This window comes from Pleurodeles waltl, chromosome 2_2 (genome assembly GCF_031143425.1).
Source record: "Pleurodeles waltl isolate 20211129_DDA chromosome 2_2, aPleWal1.hap1.20221129, whole genome shotgun sequence".
Taxonomy (NCBI): Eukaryota; Metazoa; Chordata; class Amphibia; order Caudata; family Salamandridae; genus Pleurodeles; species Pleurodeles waltl.
The window spans coordinates 588,342,611-588,365,326 of record NC_090439.1 but is presented as its reverse complement, the minus strand read 5'-3'; the positions used below and the strand labels follow the sequence as shown (position 1 = coordinate 588,365,326).

General features: G+C 47.5%; 1 protein-coding gene across 1 annotated transcript in view; it reads right to left on the bottom strand.

The window, feature by feature from the left end:
- SPIDR (scaffold protein involved in DNA repair) overlaps positions 1–22,716 on the bottom strand; it is a 1,761,208-nt gene that overhangs the window by 1,220,797 nt on the left and 517,695 nt on the right. Inside the window, exon 8 of the mRNA XM_069220129.1 lies at positions 16,904–17,004. Within this exon, the coding sequence (XP_069076230.1) occupies positions 16,904–17,004 (101 nt within the window). The remainder of the gene's footprint in view (positions 1–16,903; positions 17,005–22,716) is intronic.

Genomic DNA, 22,716 nt, shown 5'->3' with positions numbered 1-22,716 from the left:
GTGTATCTGGTGAATTATTATTGAGCTTACTGTATGTGAAGGAAATTTCTTTTTTGGACATGTACTCAGTCAACAGCCAATCTTCGAGCAGGGAGGAATCCGGGGGGTCTTCCCCTTTTGTCAATATCATGTGTAATGCATGAAAGATTTGAAGGTAGCGGAAGGCCTCAATAGGTGCAAGCTGAAGATCAGCTTGGAGGTCTGTGCATGGAAGGATGGCACTGTGCGTCTATAGGTCATCCACCTTTGCAATCCTGATGATATCCCATTTACAGAATCCTGGTTGTGTACCTAGGGTGCCCAACAGAGCGGTGCCCCATAGTGGAGTGGCTTGTGTAATCGTGTTCCTCCAACCCAAGGAGTGAAGTGTTTCATGCCAAAGTTTAAGGTTTACCACTGTGGGGGTAGGGAAGGTCTGGGGTCTTTTCCTTACAAATATTGCCCACAGGAAGCCCCTGGGTGGCATGGCATTGCAGTACAAGCAGCAGGACGACTCTGCAACAGGGAGGTGAACCCAGTGATTAATGGTTACAAGTTGCGCTGCTCTGTAGTAGGTTTGTATATCTGGCAGGGCAATGCTTCCATCCTACCAGCTTCTTGTTCATTCATTTCTTGGTGGCTATGAGTGCGGGGCCCCTGTCCCAGAGTAAGGTACGTATTTCTTGGTTGATAGTCTGAAAGTATGAGGCAGGGATTGGGTATGGTGTATTGTGAAGGGCATAGAGGAAATGAGGCAGAACCATCATTTTGAAAAAGGCAGCCCTGCCCAGGAGTGACAGGGGAAGGTAACTCCAGCGTTCAACATCTTTCTGAAGCCACACCAACCGGGGCTCTAAGCTATGAGCATAGAAGATGCTTGGTTCCTTGGTGACATATATACCCAAGTATCGAAGTCCTTCTTTGGTAGTGTGGGTAGCACATCCAACGGGTAATCACAGGGCCTCTCCATAGAGGAGGTAATACAAAGATTTGTCCCAATTGATGGTATAGCCAGAGTATTGGCAGAACTGCAGGACATGCATGATCCTATTGAGGGTTTGGAGTGGGTCTGTGACATAGAGCAGAATGTCATTGGTGCAGAGGGATATCCTATCCTCCCACTCCTCTGTCCATCTGAGACTTCTAATTAGGAGGTTGCCGCGTAGCCATCATACCACCAGATGTTCTAGAGCCAGGGTGAAAATGAAGGGGAAAGTGGGCATCCTTGGCGAGTGCCTTGCAGAAGCTGAAATGGTACAGCTGTGCCCCAAGTGGCAATTACTTGAGCCAAGGGCTCTGTGTAGAGGAGACATACTCAGGCCACAAAACGCAGCCCAAAGCCAGATCTTTGGAGAACTAAGAACATAAACGGCCAGTCAATAGCCACAAAGACCATCCGAGCATCCAGTGAGAACACCAGGGCATCCTCTCAAATACTGGGTGCCTGACCCAAGACACCATGAAGGCATCTGAGATTGAGGGCAGTACTTTGCCCAGCATGAAGCCAGACTGATCCGGCCGGATCAGGGAGGTGATCACTCAGACTAATCGGGAGGCCAAGAGTTTCGCTAGGATCTTTTCCTCAGCATTGAGGAGTGACATAGGCCTGTAGGAGGCACAGGCCTCCAGTGGTTTACCATCTTTAAATATAACCACTAAGCTGGCTAGTCTCTGAACCATGGGCAGGACACCCTTTTCCTGGCTATCAAGAAACATGGCAAGGAAATGGGGGGGGGGCAATCGTGGATGCTGTAGGTTTATAAAGTTCAATGGGAAGGCTATTGGGCCCCATAGCTTTCCCAGAAGAAAAGTCCTGAATTGCTTATATTATTTCATCTTGCATTATTTTTTTTTATCTAATAGCTTTTTGTCTGACAGGGAGAGGGCGGGGAGATTGATATCAGACAATTCTCGAGAGTCAGCAGCTGAAACCGTCGAGGCAGGTGAGTACAGTTGTCTATAACAGGCTGTAAAGTTGCCAGCTATCTGTTGCCTACTCATCACTCGTTACCCATTATCCGTTAGTACTTCAGATACCCACCGATTAGCTTTCTTTCTTTCTCATGGAGCCAGGCCAGCAAATTTCCAGCCCCTATCGCTCACTTTATACAAGCGACGCTGTGTGGGGATGTAATGGGAGCGGGCCACCTCTGTTGCGGTGTCCCTGAACTCTTTTTGTTTCAGAGCTAGGCAGTGTCACCCATTCACTTGGTCTGCGTGTGGGAGCCCAGATTCCAGGTCTCAAATCTCGCACTCTAAAGCTTCTAGGTGTACCTGTTTATTCTTCCTATGACCCCCTATCACTGAGACCCCTGGCTTTTTATTACTACCATATAGGACTCCCATAGCGAACCTACATTTCCTCTGAAGTAATGTTCCACTGTTGCACTTGAGCTAGTGCGGACAAGGGGTATCTGAAGATACCAAGGATTAATTACTAGACGTCATTGCTAGTTTCCATTTGGACTACTGCAGGTCGCCTAAACTGGGAAATGATTGGATTTCCCTTTTGCAAGATGCTTGATCTCTTTGAAGTGGGGCAGCAAGTGAGATAGGGTGAGAATGTAGTCTATACGTGACAGGCTGCCATGGGCCCTAGAATGAAATGCGTATTGTAGCTCTGCTGGTGTACGAGCACACCACATATCGATAAGCCCCAAGGCTGCCAGGAAGTCTGCCAGAGAGAGACGAGTCAGGCCAGATTGTCTAGGTGGTCCTCTGTCTTTAACCTCGCAGTGGACCACATTGAAATCCCCGCCTAGTAGTAGTTCCCCATCCAGGAGCCTTAATAAAAGAGTCCTGACCTCCTTTCATAGTTGATCCAACTAGGGTATGGCTATTACTGATTTTCTAGATTGTTCTATGAATCGTAAAGAAAATATAGCTTTTCTTTGACAGAAAAGTAAACCTTTCACCCATTATCTTGCCTTTCTGTGAATAGATTTTCCAACTAGTCACCAACTTCTTCTGCCTCAAGGCCTTTTTCCTCTCCTTACATTCTAGGGGTCTGGGCAGACACCAGTTGCTATGTCGCAACTCTCCTGAGAATCAGTCCAGGATAAAAAGATTCAGGGTGGTGCTTCCCTTTCCATGATCACCACTCTAATACAGGCAGACGTGTGGACATCATTTGTGGAGGGCACCTGCAAGTACTAACAAAATTCACCCTGACCAAGGGAAACTCAGCAGGATATGTAATCCACATACAATAAGGCAGTAGCTCCACGGAGGTCGCAACCGAGAGACAAGGTCCATAAGCGCTGAGAAAAGGTTTACCTTTGAAAGTAATTTTTTCAACCGACTGCCAACATTCACACCCAAAGGCAGTTATGCTGTGATCCGCTCCTTCAAACAATACCAGTAAACAGAAGAGTTTTTATGTCACTTTTCCTCTGATTTTTATTAGGCAAGACAGTCTTTCGCTATAATGAATGGTCCCATTCATATAATGGGGCAGAATGAAATTAATTATTAGTGCCAGTATACACAGCACTTACTACTGGTATATGAGCCAAGGATACTTTAAGCAGGCCTGTTTCAGAGGACTGCCGAGACTGACAAGATTGACATGGGAGTTCCAACAAAAAAAACATGTATGGAGCTCCATGCAGTCTCTCAACTTTAACTTACAAGTATTTCACACAAGATCAGAGCGGGATGAGGCAGCACACCAAGTGCTTCTATTACACGCATTTGAAAATAGTCCTATCTGCAATAAATCTATCCGCAAGCGGGACAAAATAATAATACCGATTCTGCTGAAACAGAAGGGTCAACAACCGTTTTCCTATGTATTACGAGATACAGAATTGCTTTCTAGAAAACATGAAGAGCAGATGTGATTTCTTCAAGATTTTCCCAAGCAGCTACAAAAACAACCCATCGCAGATACACAACCTGCCACTGCGCATTACTTTCTCCTCAGAGGAAGGCAGCTGCGTGCTCTCCGCTGCTTCCTGTTCCAGACCTCGCCTGGGAAGCACTGCGCTCCATCACGGCGGTGACACACACGGTGGAAATGCCGCGCAGCCGCACGGTCAGATGTGGGCCGCTGCTGACCTTGCGCTTTGTGCTAGGAGAAGCCTTCGGGTGGGTAACGTGTGACTCAAACATCGCGTGACCCTGAGCAACTCCCGTTATCCCCCTGTATCTCCAAGAAGCGTGAACTGAAAAAATGTCAACATGAAGATAACGTTTTGGACGGTCCAAATTAGATGTTCCCACTTGGGAGGTAATATGTAAGTAAGCCGGTGCGCTGCTGTCTGCAGCGGGAGCACCCTCAGTGGGACAGTTGTCTGCAGTGTAATGAGCCCAGCACTGATAGACAGACTGGGGAATTGAAGCCACCCCTCCGCCTCCAATGCAGAGGGCCCAAAAGCGCTCAGGGGAAGTGCCGGGTGCAGGCGTGGCTCCTCCACTATGGCGGAGGAGCGCTGCGCACCTCGACCCCCCGCCAGCAGCAGCACCTGCAAACCTTTTACTACAAAACAATGAAAAACTAGGTTTATTGTTTTGTAGCAAAAGGGGCGCGGCCACAGGCTATGACTGGAACAAAGAGGGGAGTGCTCAGCAATCTCCTTCAGTGCGCATGTATGTTTGGCCGGCCATCTCAGGCTGGCCAAACACACATGCGCAGTAGGCTCTCGCCAACCCGGCACTGTCTACTCGTTGGATCTCGGAACACAATACATGATAATTTTTTTAAATTAAATAAATAACTGTCACTGGAAGGTTAAAGTTCTCTTCAGTCAGGCATCACTAAAATAGGGGATACATTTGTATCAAATGGTGATTTCGCATGGATTTTATTTCTATTGTGGCAGATTAATATAACAGGATGTGGGATTTGGACACAAGTATGGTCGAGCTGGTTCATCAATCAGGGTCCTGTGAAGCCTCAGTATTCCAGCCTGAAGTGAAGTCTAAACACTGAAATAGGGCTGCTTTCTGGTGGGACTGGGAAGCTGGAGCACCCGTGACAGGTACGAAGAAGGTTAAAGAAGAATGTTTAAGCCTGGTGGCACCAAGCAGAGAAACATGCAGCGGGACGCCCTAATGTCAGCTGAAGACTAGAAGTTGCAAGGTGAGCAAATGCACCTCCAGTCTATCTATGCATACGTAGAAAAAACACAGCTGCTTCTGAACCTGCTAAGTGGGACATAGAGACCAAGTAGGAGGTCCTTTTGTAGAACGATTTTAACTGTGGAGCAGATAACAGAAGCATATGACGTTGCTGTGCAAAACGCTGGAGGAAAAAAAGGTGGAGGAGGCAAAAGTTCTGAGGGACCTTAAATCACTCAAACAAACGCTTATAGCTACCATAGTCAATCTGGAAGACAAGATAGAACATCAGGTAGGATTCAGAGAAGTATGTATCTCAGAGTACTCTGCATTCCTGTGAGTGTCCATTTTGAGCGAACAGAGAAGTTGGTTAAAGTGATAAGAGACCTACTGTGACTTCAAGCAGGGGTACCAGTAATTATCACAGTGAAAGCCTTTCAGCTCTCTTAAAGATGAGGAGCCCCAAGGAAGGGCCTGGAGGCATAGCGACTTTACAAAGAAAAGATGCCAAATGGGGGGACAACAGGCTGCTGATCATTCCGGACCTCATCTCCAACACGTTAGTCTCCAAGCAGGCTCTCATGGTCTTTATAGAGGCCTGGTGGCTAAGGGCATCAATGCTTCTGTGGGATTCGCAGGGAGAGTGTGAGTGACCACGAGCAGAAGAAATGTATGGTCAGTCCAATGGATTCTTGTAGGAGGCTGGCCAGGCTTGTAGTGGGTCCTAATGGTACTTACACCTTATGCCAGGTCCAGTTATCCCTTATTAGTAGAGAAGTAGTGTTCTAGCAGCTTAGGCTGATAGAGGTTGCCATAGCAGAGCAGCCAAGGCTGAACTAGGAGACATGCAAAGTTCATGCAATACCACTTTTATCATATAGGTACTATATCATAAGAAACACAATACTCATAGTTACCAAAAACAAAGGTACTTTATTTTAGTGACAATGTGCCAAAAATATCTCAGAGGATATACTCCCTCAGAAGGCAAGTAAAATACTCAAAATATACACAACTAACCAAATCAGGTAAGTAAAACAGTCAGAAAGTAGTGCAAACACTGTAGAACACAATAGGATGCAATAGGCCTAGGGGCAACACAAACCATATACTAAGAAAGTGGAATGCGAACCACAAATGGACCCCTAGGCTAGTGTAGTGTGTAGAGGGTCGCTGGGAGTGTAGGAAAACACCAAGGGTGTACAGGAGACCCCACCCCAAGACCCTGGAAAGTAGGAGTAAAGTACTACTATTTCCCCAGAAACAAACTAAAGTCATGATAAAGGATTTTGCAAGGACCACAACAGACTGCAAAGCACTGAAGGTGGATTCCTAGACCTGAAGACCTTGCAAAGGAAGGGGACCAAGTCCAAGAGTCGCTAAAGTGTCCAGGGGGGGCAGGAACCCACTAAACCGTGGATGAAGGTGCAAAATGGCTGCCTCCGGTTGGAAGAAGCTGCAGGATTTGCAACAACGAAAGGTGGTAGGAAGTTTCTCTTCGTGCAGAAGATGTCCCACAGCGTGCTGGAGGTTGCAGAGTTGTTTCCTTGGCAAAATACCACAAACAAGCCTTGCTAGCTGCAAGAGTCGTGGTTGGAGAAAAAGGGTGTTGCCCAGGCCCAGGCCCAGGCCCAGGAAGGACCAGGATGTTGCCACTTGGGAGAGGAGACAGAGGGGGCCCTCAGCAACATAGAGAGCCCACGCACAAGAAGGAAGCACCCACAGAAGTCCTTGAACACGGGTTCCAGAAGTCTGAATACAGTAGTCGTCTCAACACTGCAAAGAAAGGTCACACGCCGGAGATCAACTCAGGGAGCTGAGCATCGCAGGACAGAGTGCTGGGGACCTAGGCTCGGCTGTGCATGCAGGATTTCTAGGAAATGTGCACAGAAGCCCTTGTAGCTGCAGATCACACGGTGCAGAGGATTACTGTCAGGGGAGGGGAGGCGAGGCAAGGACTTACCTCCTCCAAATTTGGACAGTTGGACCACTGGACAGTCTGGGTCACTTGGGCCCACCACCTGTGTTCCAGGGGCCACGCTCGTCAGGATGAGAGGAGGCCCAGAGTACTGGTGACGCGGACGTTTGGTACCTGCTGGAGAAGGGGGAAGATTCCGTCGACCCATTGGAGATTTCTTCGTGGCTTCCAGTGCAGGGTGAAGGCAGGCAGCCCCCAGAGCATGCACCACCAGGAAACAGTCGAGAAAGCCAGCAGGATTAGGCGCTACAATGTCGCTGGTAGTGTTCTTGCTACTTTGTTGCAGTTTTGTAGGCGTCCTGGAGCAGTCAGCGGTCGATCCTTGTCAGAAGTTGAATAGAGAGGTGCAGAGGAACCCTGATGAGTTCTTGCAAGTCGTAATCTGAGGAAAAGCCCACTGGAGAGACCCTAAATAGCCCTCAGAGGAGGATTGGCCACCTAGTCAGGTATGCACCTATCGGAAGGGGTCTCTGACGTCACCTGCTGGCACTAGCCACTCAGAGGCCTCTAGAGTGCCCCCACACCTCTGGAAACAAGATGGCAGAGGTCTGAGACACACTGGAGGAGCTCTGGGCACCAACCCTGGGGTGGTGATGGACAGGGGAGTGGTCACTCCCCTTTCCTTTGTCCAGTTTCGCACCAGAGCAGGGACTGGGGGTTCCCTAAACTGGTGTAGACTGGCTTATGCAAGGAGGGCGCCATCTGTGCCCTTCAAAGCATTTCCAGAGGCTGGGAGAGGCTACCCCTCCCCAGCCTTTAACACCTATTTCCAAAGAGAGAGGGTGTAACACCCTGCTCTCAGAGGAAATGCTTTGTTCTGACTTCCTGGGACTGGACTGCCCAGACCCCATGCGGGCAGAACCCTGTCTGTGGGTTGGCAGCAGCTGTAGCTGCATAGAAAACCCCAGAGAGCTGGTTTGGCAGTACTGGGGGTCCATAGTGGAGCCCCCAGGATACATGGAATTGGCTCCCTAATACCAGACTTGGGATGGGGGACAATTCCATGATCTTAGACATGTTACATGGCCATATTCGGAGTTACCATGGCAGTCCTGTGTAAAGGTTTGTCTGAGCTCCCTATGGGAGGCAAAAGAAATGCTGCAGCCCATATGAATCTCTTGGAGCCCCAATGCCCTGGTACCTAGGTACCATATACTAGGGACTTATAAGGGGGGGTCCAATATGCCAACTGAAATTGGTAAATGTAGTCACTAGCCTATAGTGACAAATTTAAAGGCAGAGAGAGCATGAGCACTGAGGTTCTGATTAGCAGAGACTCAGTGACACAGTTAGGGACTACATAGGTATACACATTCAGGCCACAAACTATGAGCACTGGGGTCCTGGCTAGCAGGATCCCAGTGAGACAGGCAAAAACATACTGACATACATGTAACATTTGGGGTAACATGCTAAGAAAGATGGTACTTTCCTACAATTCTGCAAAACCCTTACCCGACAGTCTGGTTCTTAATAAGGGTTAAGGCTGAACAGAGGTTGGGAGGTGGGGTGGCTCCCGAGGTGCGGCTGGGTCCTGTTCCTTTATCATGGAGCTGAGGAGTTCCTTCTCTAGCCTCTTCCTCAGGTCAGAGATTCGAATTTAGGTTCTTCCTGTGGCTAATCTTCCATCACTCTTCTGTACCCTTCACCTTCTTGGTTCTTAATGGAGTTACTGAGATCTAGGTACTGAGGTCAAAGCTGCCTGATATACTGCTCAATGAAAACGTCTCTGATGGTATGATCTTTGTGGTTATTGCTCTGCCTTTTGTTGGAGTGGAACTATGTCTCTATTAGTTTGTATAGGACAGTGCTATAGAAGTGATGTGGTACTTTTAATGTTATCCGTTTGGTCGCAGTTTTTCTTTTCAATGATTCATTTAAACAAAAGGCGCTGTATGTGTATGCATTTGCTGTCAAGAGAAGTGGTCTCATAACTGGATATATCATTGTATTTCACTTTCAGAACACTTTAAGGGACTGCCACAAATATTTAGGTGAAGCTAGAGACCTTAAGCTTTCTCTCCTTCAGCACTTGCAACCCATACCTAGAAGGTGCTTCCTTTTTTAATTTTTTTATAAAAGGCTGAGGAATGCAATCCTGCGCTTTGTGAAATTTAGCATATCTGATATCAACACCTCACCTCTGTGGGATGTTAAAGGAGCCTATGTTCTCAAACAAGCCAAGGTAGGACTGAACACCTTTGACTGCCAGGCCGGTCAGGTGGTTTTGAGGGGTTTGGTAAATAACTTCAAATGGGCCCTACCTTGCACACAAACTTAACTTCAAGTTAAAAAAATTTCCTCCAGTAAAGCGAAAATACATCAGTTCCAGTATTTGGCACCATCTAGTGGTAATGTTAGCTGCCTCACCATTAACCCCTATGGTGCCGTGGACGTAACGGTTATGTCCTCGGCTGCATCGCTCGGGTGCTGAGGACCTAACAGTTAAGTCCTGCACCCAGCCAACAGGGGGAAGTGCTAGCGCTCCCCCTGTGGGCCTCCCATTCCCCTCCCTGGGCAAGGATGACCATTCCACCCCAACCCCTCCCCCAGTGATGTCTGATGATGTCAGTGCACGACTGCGCGCTGACCTCATCAGAGGTCGTCCCGATCAGAAGATAAATTCTTGCATTTCTCTTCCAATCAGGGGGTGGGGGAGATCAGAGAGGAATCAAAGGAATGGCTTTTCCTTTCCTTTGATGTCTTTCTGAGCATTTCTGCAGCACGATCGCATAGCGATCGTGCTGCAGAAATGTCCACTAGACACCAGGGAGTTTGTTGTTTTTTGTTATTGGCATGAGGGAAGCAGCCACTTGGGCAAGTTGCTACCAGGGGAGGAGGGGCATTTTTTTATAAGGCAATTTCTGCCCCCCTTTGGGGGCAGATCAGCCTATATTAATTAGGCCCATCTGCCCCCGGTTGTGTTGGGGGGGGGGGAGGGGGGCAGAAACCTCTAGACACCAGGGATTGTTTCCTTTTTCTTTTCTTTTCGGCAAGGATCACTCGCCTGGGGGGCAAATTTATTTGTAGGCCATTTCTGCCCACCTTTGGGGCAGATACCACTGGACACCAGGGATTTTTTTAAACGCAAATTTCACACAAAGGGAGCGACCCCTTAGGCAAGAGTCGCTCCCATGGGGAGGAGAGTAGGGGAGATTTAATTTTAGGCCATTTGTGCCCTCCTTAGGGCCAGATCAGCCTACTTTTATTAGGCCAATCTCCCCCAAGGGAGGCAGAAACCGCTAGACACTAGAGATTTTTGTTTTATTTTTTACAGATGGGGAGCGACCCTTAAGCAAAGGTCGCTCGCCCAGGGGCCAATTTATTTTAATCCATTTTTGCCCCCCTTGGGAGCAGATCAGCCTATTTCTATTAGGCCCATCCGCCCGCAAGGGGGCGGAAACCACTTAGGCACCAGGGATTGGTGTGTGTGTGTTTTGTTCGGGGGGCGGCTCCTTGGGCAAGGGTTGCTCCCCATGGGGGCACATTACTATTGGCCTATTTTTGTAAGGCCCATTTGCCCCCACGGGGGGCAGAAAGCCCACTAGAAACCAGGGATGGTAATACCCACACCCCAAATAAATGGGAACAAATTTGGTCTGCCCACCGGTGGGCAGATGGACAATTACCCCGACAATCACTCCCTGGGGGGGCAGAAAGCTTACAGGATGCCAGGGAATTTAAGGCTGCCAACCAGCAGTGCTTAATTTGTGCTTGTTGTTTTTGGTGCTGAGCACCGGCACTTATTTTTGAGGGGCCGGGGCTTATTCTTCTGCCTCAGGCATTTGCTGCGAGCAGAAGACAGGTGGGAAAGACGGAGGAAGGGAAAAACGAAAAAGCGTCACAAAGGGAGAAAGTAGAAAGTTACCAGAGTGAGCTGAAGGGGAGGCGAGTGGCTGTAAAGGGACTGAAGAGGCCCGAGGTGGCTTCAGGATTACGCCGCCTCAGTATTCCGTGTTCGTACATTTAAATACAACAGCCTTGTGTTTAAGAGGAGGGCTTTGGGCACTGGCACCTTTTTATTTACAAATTAAGCACTGCCAACCAGTATGGGCATGGTTATGCCCCCACCGAAACTGAAGGCGTTAACAGTCTTTCAGCTCTCTCCCCTGCACACTAAAAGATCTTATCCCAATGGCAAGCAAGAGGACATTTGATTATTTTGGGTTTTGGTTTTACATTTGGGCCATGAGAACTTGGCTAACTCTCAAAATCATCCCACTTATAATGTGATGAGGGCTCCACTATTTGGACTTTGGTACGCTGCTATGTAGGAAAAAACTACACATCTGAGTGAGTCCAGTGTGGTGTGCTTCACATACACCCTGCACCATTTTCTTACCCACAAAGCCCTGCAAACCTCCAACTTTGCTTGAAATCACACATTTTCCCCACATTTTTGTGATGGAACCTTCCAGAATCTGCAGGAATCCACAAAATTCCTACCACTCAGCATTGTCGCATCTATACTGATAAAAATTCCGCCTAAAAAAGTTTTTTGGTTTCCAAACTGCCCTTTTGGACCCGCTTTGGTCCCCCATCAATTTTGACATGTGTTTGGTTGGCTCTTCCCTGTCACAGGCACTTGGCCCACCTACACAAGTGAGGTATCTAGGCTGAGGGGAACGTTGGGTTGTAGGAAATTTGTGCCAGTGCGGTGATCCCACACAGAAATGTGGGGAAAATGTGATTTTTTTTTTTAGCTAAATTTGAGGTTTGCTGAGGATTCTGAGTAAGAAAACACTGGGGGTTCCACGCAAGTCATACCTCCCTGGACTCCCTCAGTGCCTAGTTTTCAGAAATATCTGGGTTTGGTAGGTTTCTCTAGATGGCTGCTGAGCCCAGGACCAATAACGCAGGTGCTCCTCCCCCCACACAAAAAAAAGGTAGTTTTGTAATTGATCATTTTGATGTGACCACGTAGTGGTTTGGGGGCATTTTCTGTCGCAGGCACTAGGCCTACCCACACAAGTGAGGTACCATTGTTATCGGGAAATGTGGGGGGATGCTGGGTAGAAGGAAGTTTGTGGCTCCCCTCAGATTCCAGAGATTTCCAGCGCCGAAATGTGATGCAAAAGGATTCTGGGTAACAGAACCTGGTGAGGGCACCACAAGTTACCCAATCCGGGGTTCCTCTAGGTGTCTAGTTTTAAAAAATGCACAGGTTTGGTAGGTTTTCCTAGGTGCTGGCTCAGCTAGAGACGAAAATCCACAGCTAGGCACTTTGCGAAAAACAGGTCAGTTTTCTATGGGAAAATGTGATGTGTCCATGTTGTATTTTGGGACATTTCCTGTTGTGCGCACTAGGCCTACCCACACAAGTGAGGTACCATTTTTATAGGGTGACTTGAGGGAATGCTGGGTGGAAGGAAGTTTGTGGTTCCTCTCAGATTCCAGAACTTTATAGTACCGAAATATGAGGGAAAAGTGTTTTTCTTCCAAATTGTGAGGTTTGCAAAGGATTCTTGGTAACAGAACCTGGTGAGAGCCCGATAAGTCACCCCATTCTGGATTCACCTAGGTGTCTAGTTTTCATAAATGCACAGGTTTGGTAGGTTTCCCGAGGTGCCGGCTGAGCTAAAGGCCACAACCCACAGCAAGGCACTTTCCATAAAACACGTCATATTTCAATGTGAAAATGTGATGTGTCCATGTTGTGTTTCCTGTCGCAGGCACTAGGCCTCCCCACACAAGTGACGTACCATTTTTATTGGGAGACTTGGGGAACACAGAATAGAAGAATAAGTGCTAGTGCCCCGTTGTCTTTCTCTACATTATTTCCTTCCAAATGTGTGTGTAAAAAATAAGTCAATTTGAGAAATGCCCTGTAATTCACATGCTAGTACGGGGACCCCTGAATTCAGAGATGTGCAAATAACCACTGCTTCTCAACATCTTATCTTGTGCCCCTTCTGGAAATACAAAGGTTTCCTTGCTAACTATTTTTCACTATTTATATTTCATCAAGTGAATTGCTGTATACATGGTCTGCAATGAAAACCCATTGCAAGGTATAGCTCCTTTATTGGCTCTGGGTACCTAGGGTTCTTGATGAACCTACAAGCCTGATATTTCCCCACAACCAGAGGAGTTCAGCAGATGTAACGGTATATTGCTTTCAAAAGTCTCCCATAGCTGGTGAAAGTTATAGAAGAAAACGTGGACAAAAATAGCTCTTTTTTCACCTCAATGTTTTTTCATTTTAGCTGTTCCTTTCTGTAGGGAAACCTTGAAGGATCTACACAATTGACCCCATGCTGATTTCAAAATTGTGTCTACTTTTCAGAAATGTTTAGCTGTCCGGGATCCAGCATTGGTTTCATACCCATTTCTGTCACTAACTGGAAGGAGGCTTAAAAGCACACAAAAAATAGTAAAAATGGGGTATGTCCCAGTAAAATGCCAAAATTGTGTTGAAAAATGTTTTTGTTTTTTTATTCAAGTCTGCCTGTCCCTGGAAGCTGGTGATTGTAGCACTGCAAACCCTTTGTTGATGTCATTTTCAGGGGAAAAAAACACATGCTTTCTTCTGAAGCACTTTTCCCCCATTTCTTTTTTTAAACATAATTTTATCTCTATTTTGACTAATTTCTTGGTCTCCTCCAAGGGAGCCCACAAACTCTGGGTACCTCTAGAACCCCTAAGATGTTGGGGAAAAAAGGACGGAAATTTGGCGTGGGTAGCTTATGTGGAAAACAAAAAGTTATGAGGGACTGAGCGTGAACTACCCCAAATAGCCAAAAAAAGGATCGGCACCTGAGGGGGAAAGGCCTGGCAGCGAAGGGGTTAATAAGAGGCATATCTATAAAAATATACAAACACATTTTTCAGGAGAAACACAGGGGCTTTGGAATAACGCCACCTTCTGCGCTCCCTTATAGCAGCCCTGGTCACTGCTTGACGTCTAAATAAAGCAGTGTCTAACTTAAGGAGGACCACTGCGGGAGATGGACTGATGTAGCCTAATCAAGGAAATGTGGTAGGAGACATAAGCAAAAATGATATACCAATTACTACTGAGAGCGCACTACCATTTTCGAAGGGAACCTGTCACAGGACAGCTCAAAATAAGACAGCTAAAGGTATGGCTTGAGTTCTGCCACCTACACAGGCCAGAGTTCACATAAAGTAAAGAGAGCTGCGAAAAGTCGGATCTAGAGGAGGCCCAAGAGCAAATAACTCTGCCACTGGTGATTGCTGTCCAGTGGTATACAGGTAACAAGTGTCCTAAGAGGAACTGCAGCCATCCTTTATTTCTTACTCCGTTCCCGTTACAAGCTCTGTTTTTGGACAGAACTTATATACTGCAGGTCTCCTTGAACCCTTGGTAGACCTTCTGCTTGCTAGCAGTGTCCCTGGCCCTCATGTCGCCCGCAAAGGTTACCAGTAGACCAAAGGATAGGAAAAAACTGATAGTGAGCAAAATCCCCACCAAACGCAAGAACAGGTAGAGAATGGTAGATGCAGTGTGAGTATATTAGGCATGGGCTGTTCCCTACTGTTATTTTACTCAAATATCATTTTTTGGATAGGATGTACACTTAACAAAATCTTTCTTAAAAAAGACTGCAAAGATTATTATGCTTTTTTTCCCCCTGGGGTGATGGCGTTTTCCCTTTACATAATTGCAAGGCGACCATTTCCCAAAATGCCCTCCGGCAATGGCTCTCTTAATCAAATATTTTTGTTCCTGGTTTTAAAATAAGACATGTTCCTTGCCTATAGCTATGGACAAACTTTTTCCACTTAGTCCATACCCAATCTACCTGACACCCTCCTACATGCACCTTATCAAACCAGCACCATATATGCCAGACAGCTCTCAGATGCCAATCTGTCCAACCGGCATTCTGTCTATTGTATCACCATCTACTCTACTTCTATCTGTTGGGAACCCTACTCATCAGTCTACAGGAAACCAGATCCATTTAGTCACTGCTCCACCAACTGCGCATCTATCAATATCCACCCACCGTACACATTAGTCAACTGGGAGCCTCTCCATCCAACACTTAACGCCCACCCGCCCCCAATCCACCAGTCTATGTGGGTACCAATGCCAATAAGCATCTTTGATCATACATACATCCGACACCTACTCTCTGGGCAGCCCTCTATCCAGACTTTAACCTACTCACTGGGCCTCCCTTTGTACCCGGGCAGTCACTATGCCAACCTTCTCACCATCTCTGACTGCACCTCTGTCACCATTCCTGTTTCACTGACAGGCAGCACCCCTGCCTTCTGTTGCCTCTCTCCCACAGGCTCAAACTTGCTATAGTAGCGCCTCTGTCACTCTTGCTATTCCTCTTTGCTGAGGAGGCGTCCCCAACAACACAGGGACCCATTCGCCTAACGCTGGCAGGAGCCATGTTTTATACAAGAAACACCTGATGACTGACTGATACACAGCCGCCCCCTGGTCTAAGTCGCCCTAATGCCAGCACTGCCCTCACCAAGCACCAAACCCACCGTTATGCCCCGTCAGACCTAAACCACAAGGTCTTATCCGCCATCTACTACTGTCCTCATTTGCTCCAAGTGAAAGACCCATCTTGTGCAATAGGATGCTGGCAATACTCCTCCTTCAAGAGAAGGGTTTTTGTCTATAGTGGTCAGTCTTCTTTCTCTGCTTTTTATCTAAACAAGCTGGCTATGTGCATGCCGGGAACCAAATAATGTGGCATAGGTTCACTGCATTTCATGCAGGTCTGCCAACACTCTGGATGCGCATGAGAAAACAAAAAATAAAACTCTAGGGATTTAGAAACAATGGCATATTTATTGTATTGAGAGAAATGTCTGGGGGTGTTCAATTTACTGTCGATCAGCAATGCTGTTTGTATGGTGGTGCTCTGTGCTGTGTCACACACAACGTGCGACTTTGTTTAGTAAGAATTGTTTAAGATATTAGTTTTGACTTCGATATCCCTTTTTCCACACCAAAGTATGAATGGCTCATGCATAACTGCCATACATTTAGTGCACGCACCACTCATAAAATACTTTTGTTACCACGTCAAGGCATTTTGTGCGAAATGCTACAGCGGCTAACAACAAATACATAAATCTAAGATATAGAAAGTTCCAATCTTCACCTACTATTCGCCTATATGGTTTTTTTCATCTTTTTTTTCTCCAAGCGTCGAGACGGATTTTAAATTCGAGCACATTAGCGTGTACAGCACACAGTTTAGAAAACCAGAACATCCTCTGCGACGTGGACTCGAGGCGCACTTTCGATATATTTAAAAAACAGAGCAAACGTTCCCTTTAAAATCCAGGTGCACCCCTAGCTCGGCTCTTTTCCCCCTTTCACTTTCCCAACAGTGGTATGGGGGGAACTCATTCACAGGCTACTCTCGCAGGAGACTTTTACTGAGGAATTCGCTTGAAAGTGACCTTTCCTTTGAGATTTTTCGCTGCCTTTTCTCCGTGGCAATGAAAATAAAAAAATTAAAAAAAGACTTCATCAGATTTTACACTTCTGGGTAGCATGGTGGAACTGAGGCATTTTGCAATTTATCTGGACAACCTTTCAGCGGTATATACGGTTTAGAGGCCCCTAATACTCGCACTGGAAGTTATTACCAACACCCAGTTTAGGTGCACATCTTTAAATGTAGAATAGATACAGAGGTGCAGAAAAATCCCAGTGCTTGCCAATCAGTAAGGAATTTGCGTGGTCGACAGGGACAGCTATTGTACCTGCGTTGTTTGAAAATGTACCCCATTCATTCACCCTTTGTGCCTTGTGGCTTATTCTGTGTTAGAACTGTGGCTCCACGCTTGGAGTCCTCTCCCGGTGGCACAGTTATGTCCACATTTGTGATATACCTTGCGCACTGAAGCTGTGCGCTGCCTGCATTTTGTGCTGGTTCTTACCTGATGGAGTTCTGAGATCAGCAACACCCTGGTGCCTCCAAAAGCTAATGGCGGACCTCTCTCTGTTCTGCAGCCGGTTCAAGCGCTCTGCTAGTCCGCCCCTGCAGGGATTGAAAGAACACAATAATGAGACCTGGAGTGGGGATCCGGTTCAATCAAATGGCAGCCACTGGAGACTGCAGGCTCACGCATTCCTGCCCACTAGTAGCACACACAATTAGAATGCTGAGTCCTTCCCTAGCGCCTCTATGTACCACGCTATGTTGCTTCCTATCTAGGATCAAACTGTAAATCCCAGTAAATACATTAATAAATACACGTGCTTACTTCCTGCTTATTGCAGTGCCTACTTCCATAAAGTGGGAGTGCCCCTCTGGTGCACGCTCCCACTTGGATGCAGGAAATTCAACAACCACTTCCAAAATCGTCCAGTTACTCTGCTCAGACCAGAACTGAGGATGTGTGTGCGCTTCAGATTTCCCGACAACCACGGTGGCACATAATGTAATAGGTACAAAATACATTACAGGACAGCAGGGCGCCCATGGGTGGTAAGGGGCAGCGGAAAGGAAGAGCAATGTGGCTAGGTAGGGGTACTAAAGTGAGAGAAAACACATTATTTTGTGAAATGACCAACATTTTGGAAGTATTTCCAAACAGAGAGAGAAGGAGAGAGTGTGTGTCTATTTTTGTCTGCCTGTGTAAAAAACCCTGGTCAAATCCGACAGACATCGCACCATACCCGACTAAAATCACCAGTACCCAACTATTTCTCACAAAATACATTTCCTAGGTGGTGTAAAACCCCAAACACCACCTGAAGCTACGCCCCTGACGCTCCTTACATTTCAAAGGCTTTATGTACAATTCTATGCTCTTAGGTTGCTGCCAAAATCAACAAATGTCTCATAAAATCAACAGCTCAAAAGTCAGCGCAGAACATTCCATGGCACTTGGGGGAAGCGATTCGGGGGTCTCATGGTAAACAGGGGCTTCTGGCCTCAGTTGTATCACCTGGATTCTTTTATACAGCCTATCTAGGAGTGTTCCTGCTACTGTACCCAAAGTGTAACACCAAAATATCCCCTTCATCACTTGAACCCCGGAGACAGAGCTGGCCAAGACTTGTTATGGAAATGAATGAGGGCTAGAGACGCAGAGCTAGGTGAATCATGGAATTACTCTCAAAACATGAATGTCTAGCCAGTGCTTTGTCTTAGTTAAAGTATTTTTTTCTTACACACACCAACATGAGGAATATAGTAGTGCTAACCAATACCTTCATATGTGTGTGTGTGTGTGTGTGGGGGGGGGAGATAGCAGGCAACGTTTCACTGTGGACTTGTAGTGATACAGAGTTCTGGTCATATAGTCAAGGTGTAGGTGTGCTCTCTGATGAATATCAGACTAGAGAGGGTTGGAATCAAAGTCTTTACCAATCAAACATGTGCCCGTATCCCTTGGAGCTTTTACAAAACTGCTGCTATGTGCCTCAGTTTAGGGGCTCATCACCATTGTGGATGCAATGGTCTTTCCCCATGCACATCTCGGTGGACTTGCAGAGGCCACACTTATCAAGAGACCTCGTGGTCAGGTTCAGCAGCTGCCACAGCTCCAAGCACTATGTGCCCAAACAAAGAGCAGAGCCCACTCGGAAGATAGCTCAAATATGAGGCTCCATCCGCAGCAGAGACAGGAGATTGAGGGATATTACAGCTGCCTCACGTAACCCAGACTTCAGGATGCCCAGGTCGCTGATAAGGGTAAAGGCCAAAGCACAAAGGCACAATTCATAGTGCCGCACACTTAGATCCTCGGGAAAGGGGAACCAACAATCAAACTTTTAGCTTCTAATTGTGCTTGGGGAGCTTTAGGGGGAGCCCATGGGGCTCTCAAAGTCCTACGAAATGGCAGAAGCAACTGCTGCCCCAATCTTGTGTGGACAAAAGCATAAAGTCACACTTGTAACCCTGTTCAGCATTCCCATGGCAGAGAAGAGAGCCAAGCAAGCTCAATACCCAGACTGGGGCAGCCGGGGGCACATTGGAAGCTCAGAGGCTCTTTACAATCTTTCTCATCAAACCCTCCCCTGGTGCTTGCAGTGTAGTTGTTTTCAGGTGAAGCAGGTCTTTATTAGCAAACACCTTTTCTTCCAGTGTGGTCCATTCAAGGCTTCTGAGCTTCAAAACTGTTTCTCATTGCCATCACTTCTTCGTATCATGCCTGCGGGCTGCAGACCTGGTCAGTTCAAGCTCTGTATGCTACCTTTTTTCCTGACAAGCAGGTAGTTGTCCACTGTGCATCTTTTCTTATATAAATGTCACACTGGGCAATCCATCAGCTTTCTGCATTCCTTTCTTCTTCACACACATCTAAGGAGAAGTAGAGGCTACACTTGTTGGACCCACCACTTACCCTCATTTTCGTGTCAGTAGCAGGGGTGGTTCTACTCCATTAGAGCGGAGGAGCGTTGCCTCCCTCCCTCCCCCGCCAGCAGCGGCAGTTGCAAAACCTTTACAAGAATACCTGTTTATTATTGTTTTCTTGTAAAGGGGCGGGGCCACAGGGTGATGAGCAGCACATCACTCCTCCTCAATGCGCATGTATGTTTAGCCGGCCATCTCGGGCCGGCCAAACACACATGTGCAGTAGGCTCTCTCCAGCAAAACAACCCTGTTGCTGGGCTGGAGAGAGAGCATGCACAGGCTCCAAGTCTGCGTGGGAGTGCCCTGGCTGGGAGGTTCTATGACTGGGCAGCTCTACTGCTATGGCAAATAAGAGTGGTAAAAGGGGACAGCCCTCCTGGGTCACCTCTACAATTAATGGGATCTGCAAGTCTTCCGTTCTAATGAATAGCAGCAATTGGAGATACGTAGGAGGCCATTATTTTAGAGATCATATTGGGGCCTAACTTCACCCTCACCAGAACCAAGCGGAAATATCTCCATCGACCCCACCAAATGCCTTCTCCGCATCCAGCAAGAGAAGACATGCAGGGATCGCAGGTCGGTTGGCTTTCTCAATCAGATGTGCTGCCCCGTGGATGTTGTCCGCTCCCTGCCGGCACCAAATGAAATCCACCTGGTCGGGATCTATAAGGCTAGGCATATACATTTCTCAAGCCTAGTTACTAGTATCTTTGTGTAGATTTTGGCATCAGAATTGAGCAGGGCAATGGGGCGATAAGAGGCGCAATGAGTAGGGTCCTTTTCTGGCTTGGGAATTAGTGGGATTTCAGCCCCTGCCAGCATAGGGGTGAGTCCTGTGACCTCTGTAAACAAATTGTATAGTTTAAGCAAATGGACCTCCAGGTCAGGAAGAAACAGCAGGAAAAAACTCACCGGCAATCCATCTGGCTCCTTGTCTATGGGAAGTGCGCATAGCACGAGGCGTATCTCTTCTGCCGAGATAGCAGATTCCTATGTATGGACTCCAATGGGGTCTAGTCGCAGGAGCTCAGTTAAGCGTCAATCTGCTCCTGCGACATTGTGTCACTACCACAGAGGGTCTGGTAGTAGGCATGGAGCTCATTCCGATTGTCCCTACCTGTGACTGCCTAGGATGCACTGGATTTCAGAAGCTTTGTTATATGTGCCTTATGTTGCTGTTGCCTTAGCCTGCGCGCCAGTTGTATACCCACCTTGTTAACAACTTCATAGGAGTGTTGTTTGAGCGAAAGAAGGGATCTCTCAGCCTTGTTCATTCTATGAGCTCACAGCTAGTCCCTCAGAGTGGCCAACGATCATTTATTCTGGTGAGTGGGACAGACCTTGTCTTGTTGTTCCACCACTTTTATGTAGAGGTCAGATTGTGCTCTACTATGCGCTCCTCCCAGCCACGTGCACTCCCCGAATTGCGACCTTAAAGCTGTCCCTAGAGTGTGCAGGGAGATTGCTTTATCCATATTGTGAGTGAAGTAGTCAGTGATGCCCATTCAGATCTCCGCTATGTCTAGCGGGTCCCTCATCAACCTTGCTGGGAGTCGCCACCTGGGGGTCTCTCCTTGGACCCTGTTGGGTGGGGGGGAGGCCATAACGCTTCAATATGCGCATGGTCAGAGATGGATATATCTGAGATCGCAATGGTGTTGAGGACGTGTAGAAGCTTGTGTGAGAGGCAAAGGTAGTCTATGCAGAAGTACCTGGTGTGGACATAAGAATAAAAGGTGTAGTCCTGCATGTACTGGTGCCAATACACCAAGCGTCTATAAGGCCTAGGTTGAGCATGTCCCATTTAAGTTGTGCTGACATGGCTCCTGTCGCCTGATGTGTATTAGTGTGTCTGTCTCCTGCCATAATAATGTCCCCCCAAGTCCCTCCAGTTGGGCCTTCAGCACACGTCATAAATAGGCATCCTGAGCAGTGTTAGGCACATGTATGTTAAGCAGGGGGAGGCGCTCTCCACCCTTCTGTATGTGCAAGGTCAGATACCGCCCCTCCCTGTCCCTGAATACTTTGGTAATGTGTGGGCTGAAGTGTGCTTTACAGAATATGACCAACCCCAGCATCTTGGTGTCAGTGTATGCCCAGTGTTGTACAGGGTATTTTGGAGGCCATTCTATGTCTGCCCATTCCCACGTTGATGTGTCTCTTGGAGGAATACAATATTGGGGTTATGTTGAAGAATATATCTCCAGAGCTGTTTACGCTTGTTCGGAGAGTTGAGTCCCCGGACATTTAGAGATAATAGTTTCATACCCGCCCAATGGCTCATCATGAAGTAGGCAGGGGCCGGCAATGGCTAAGGTGTAGGCTCTGACTTATTGTTTTGAGGGGCCCTTCCCCCTCATGCGCCTCCATCCAGTATGTCTGGTATGACCATGTCTCTCCCCGCTTATCCCAAAGACCTAATGCAGACCTGAGAATAACAAATAGGTAAAACATTAAAAAACAAACGTAGGTCAACAGAGCCTAGCTTGTGTACCCACCCTTGTTAAAGAGCCTTATAGAGCCACAAGCTTCTCCAGCAGGGCGAAATACCGGGGACAAATCAGCAATATCGCAAACAGGTTTTTTCTCATTTATTCAGAGATTCAGAGGAAGCTCCAGTGGCCTCCCGGGGGCCAGCGCCGCCATCAAGGTAAGTTATAAACAGCAAATAGCCCAGTCCAGGAGTGGCCAACCACTAGGCGTCAGAGTGTCGGTCATTGCCAGCGGAGCCCGTGCCGGATCGTGTAGGCAAGGGTGGATTGTTCATGTTTCGTAGATGCTGTATGAGGTCCCTCTTCATTTCCTGTGAGGACGTCGTCACTCAGCTCCTATCAGGATGACCTCACCCAACCATGCTCCAGGTGGGTTTGAGATCACTAGAAGAACCCTCCAGCTGAGAGGAGATCCTGGCTTCTTCTGATGTAGGGAGGCCCAGCAGTCGTTTCCCCTCCACAAGTGAGCGGAGGGTGCGTCTCGTACCCTCCCATTTAAAGATTAAGGCAAATGGATGACCCCAATGATATTTGACATTTAATGTTCCTACTTTGTCAGTTACTGCCTTGAAGTCTTTATGTTTCCTTAGAGTGGTGATGGATAGATCTTGAGATAGTTGAGTCTTGTGACCCTTGTATTCTAGGCCGGATTTCAGCTGTGCTGCTTTGATAATGGTCTCTTTTTCAGTGAAATAATGTACTCGAGCCAAGATGTCCAGGGTGGCATTGGGGGACCCTGGGGCAGTCGCCACTCAGTGGGCCCTGTCAAGAGATGACAGAGGTCGCGAAGGGTCCCCCCCCCAACAGAATGCAGCAAGGCTGCAGTGTATGCTATAATGTCCATTCCTTCCTCTCTCCTGGGCACCCCCGTATTCGGATGTTATTTCAACAG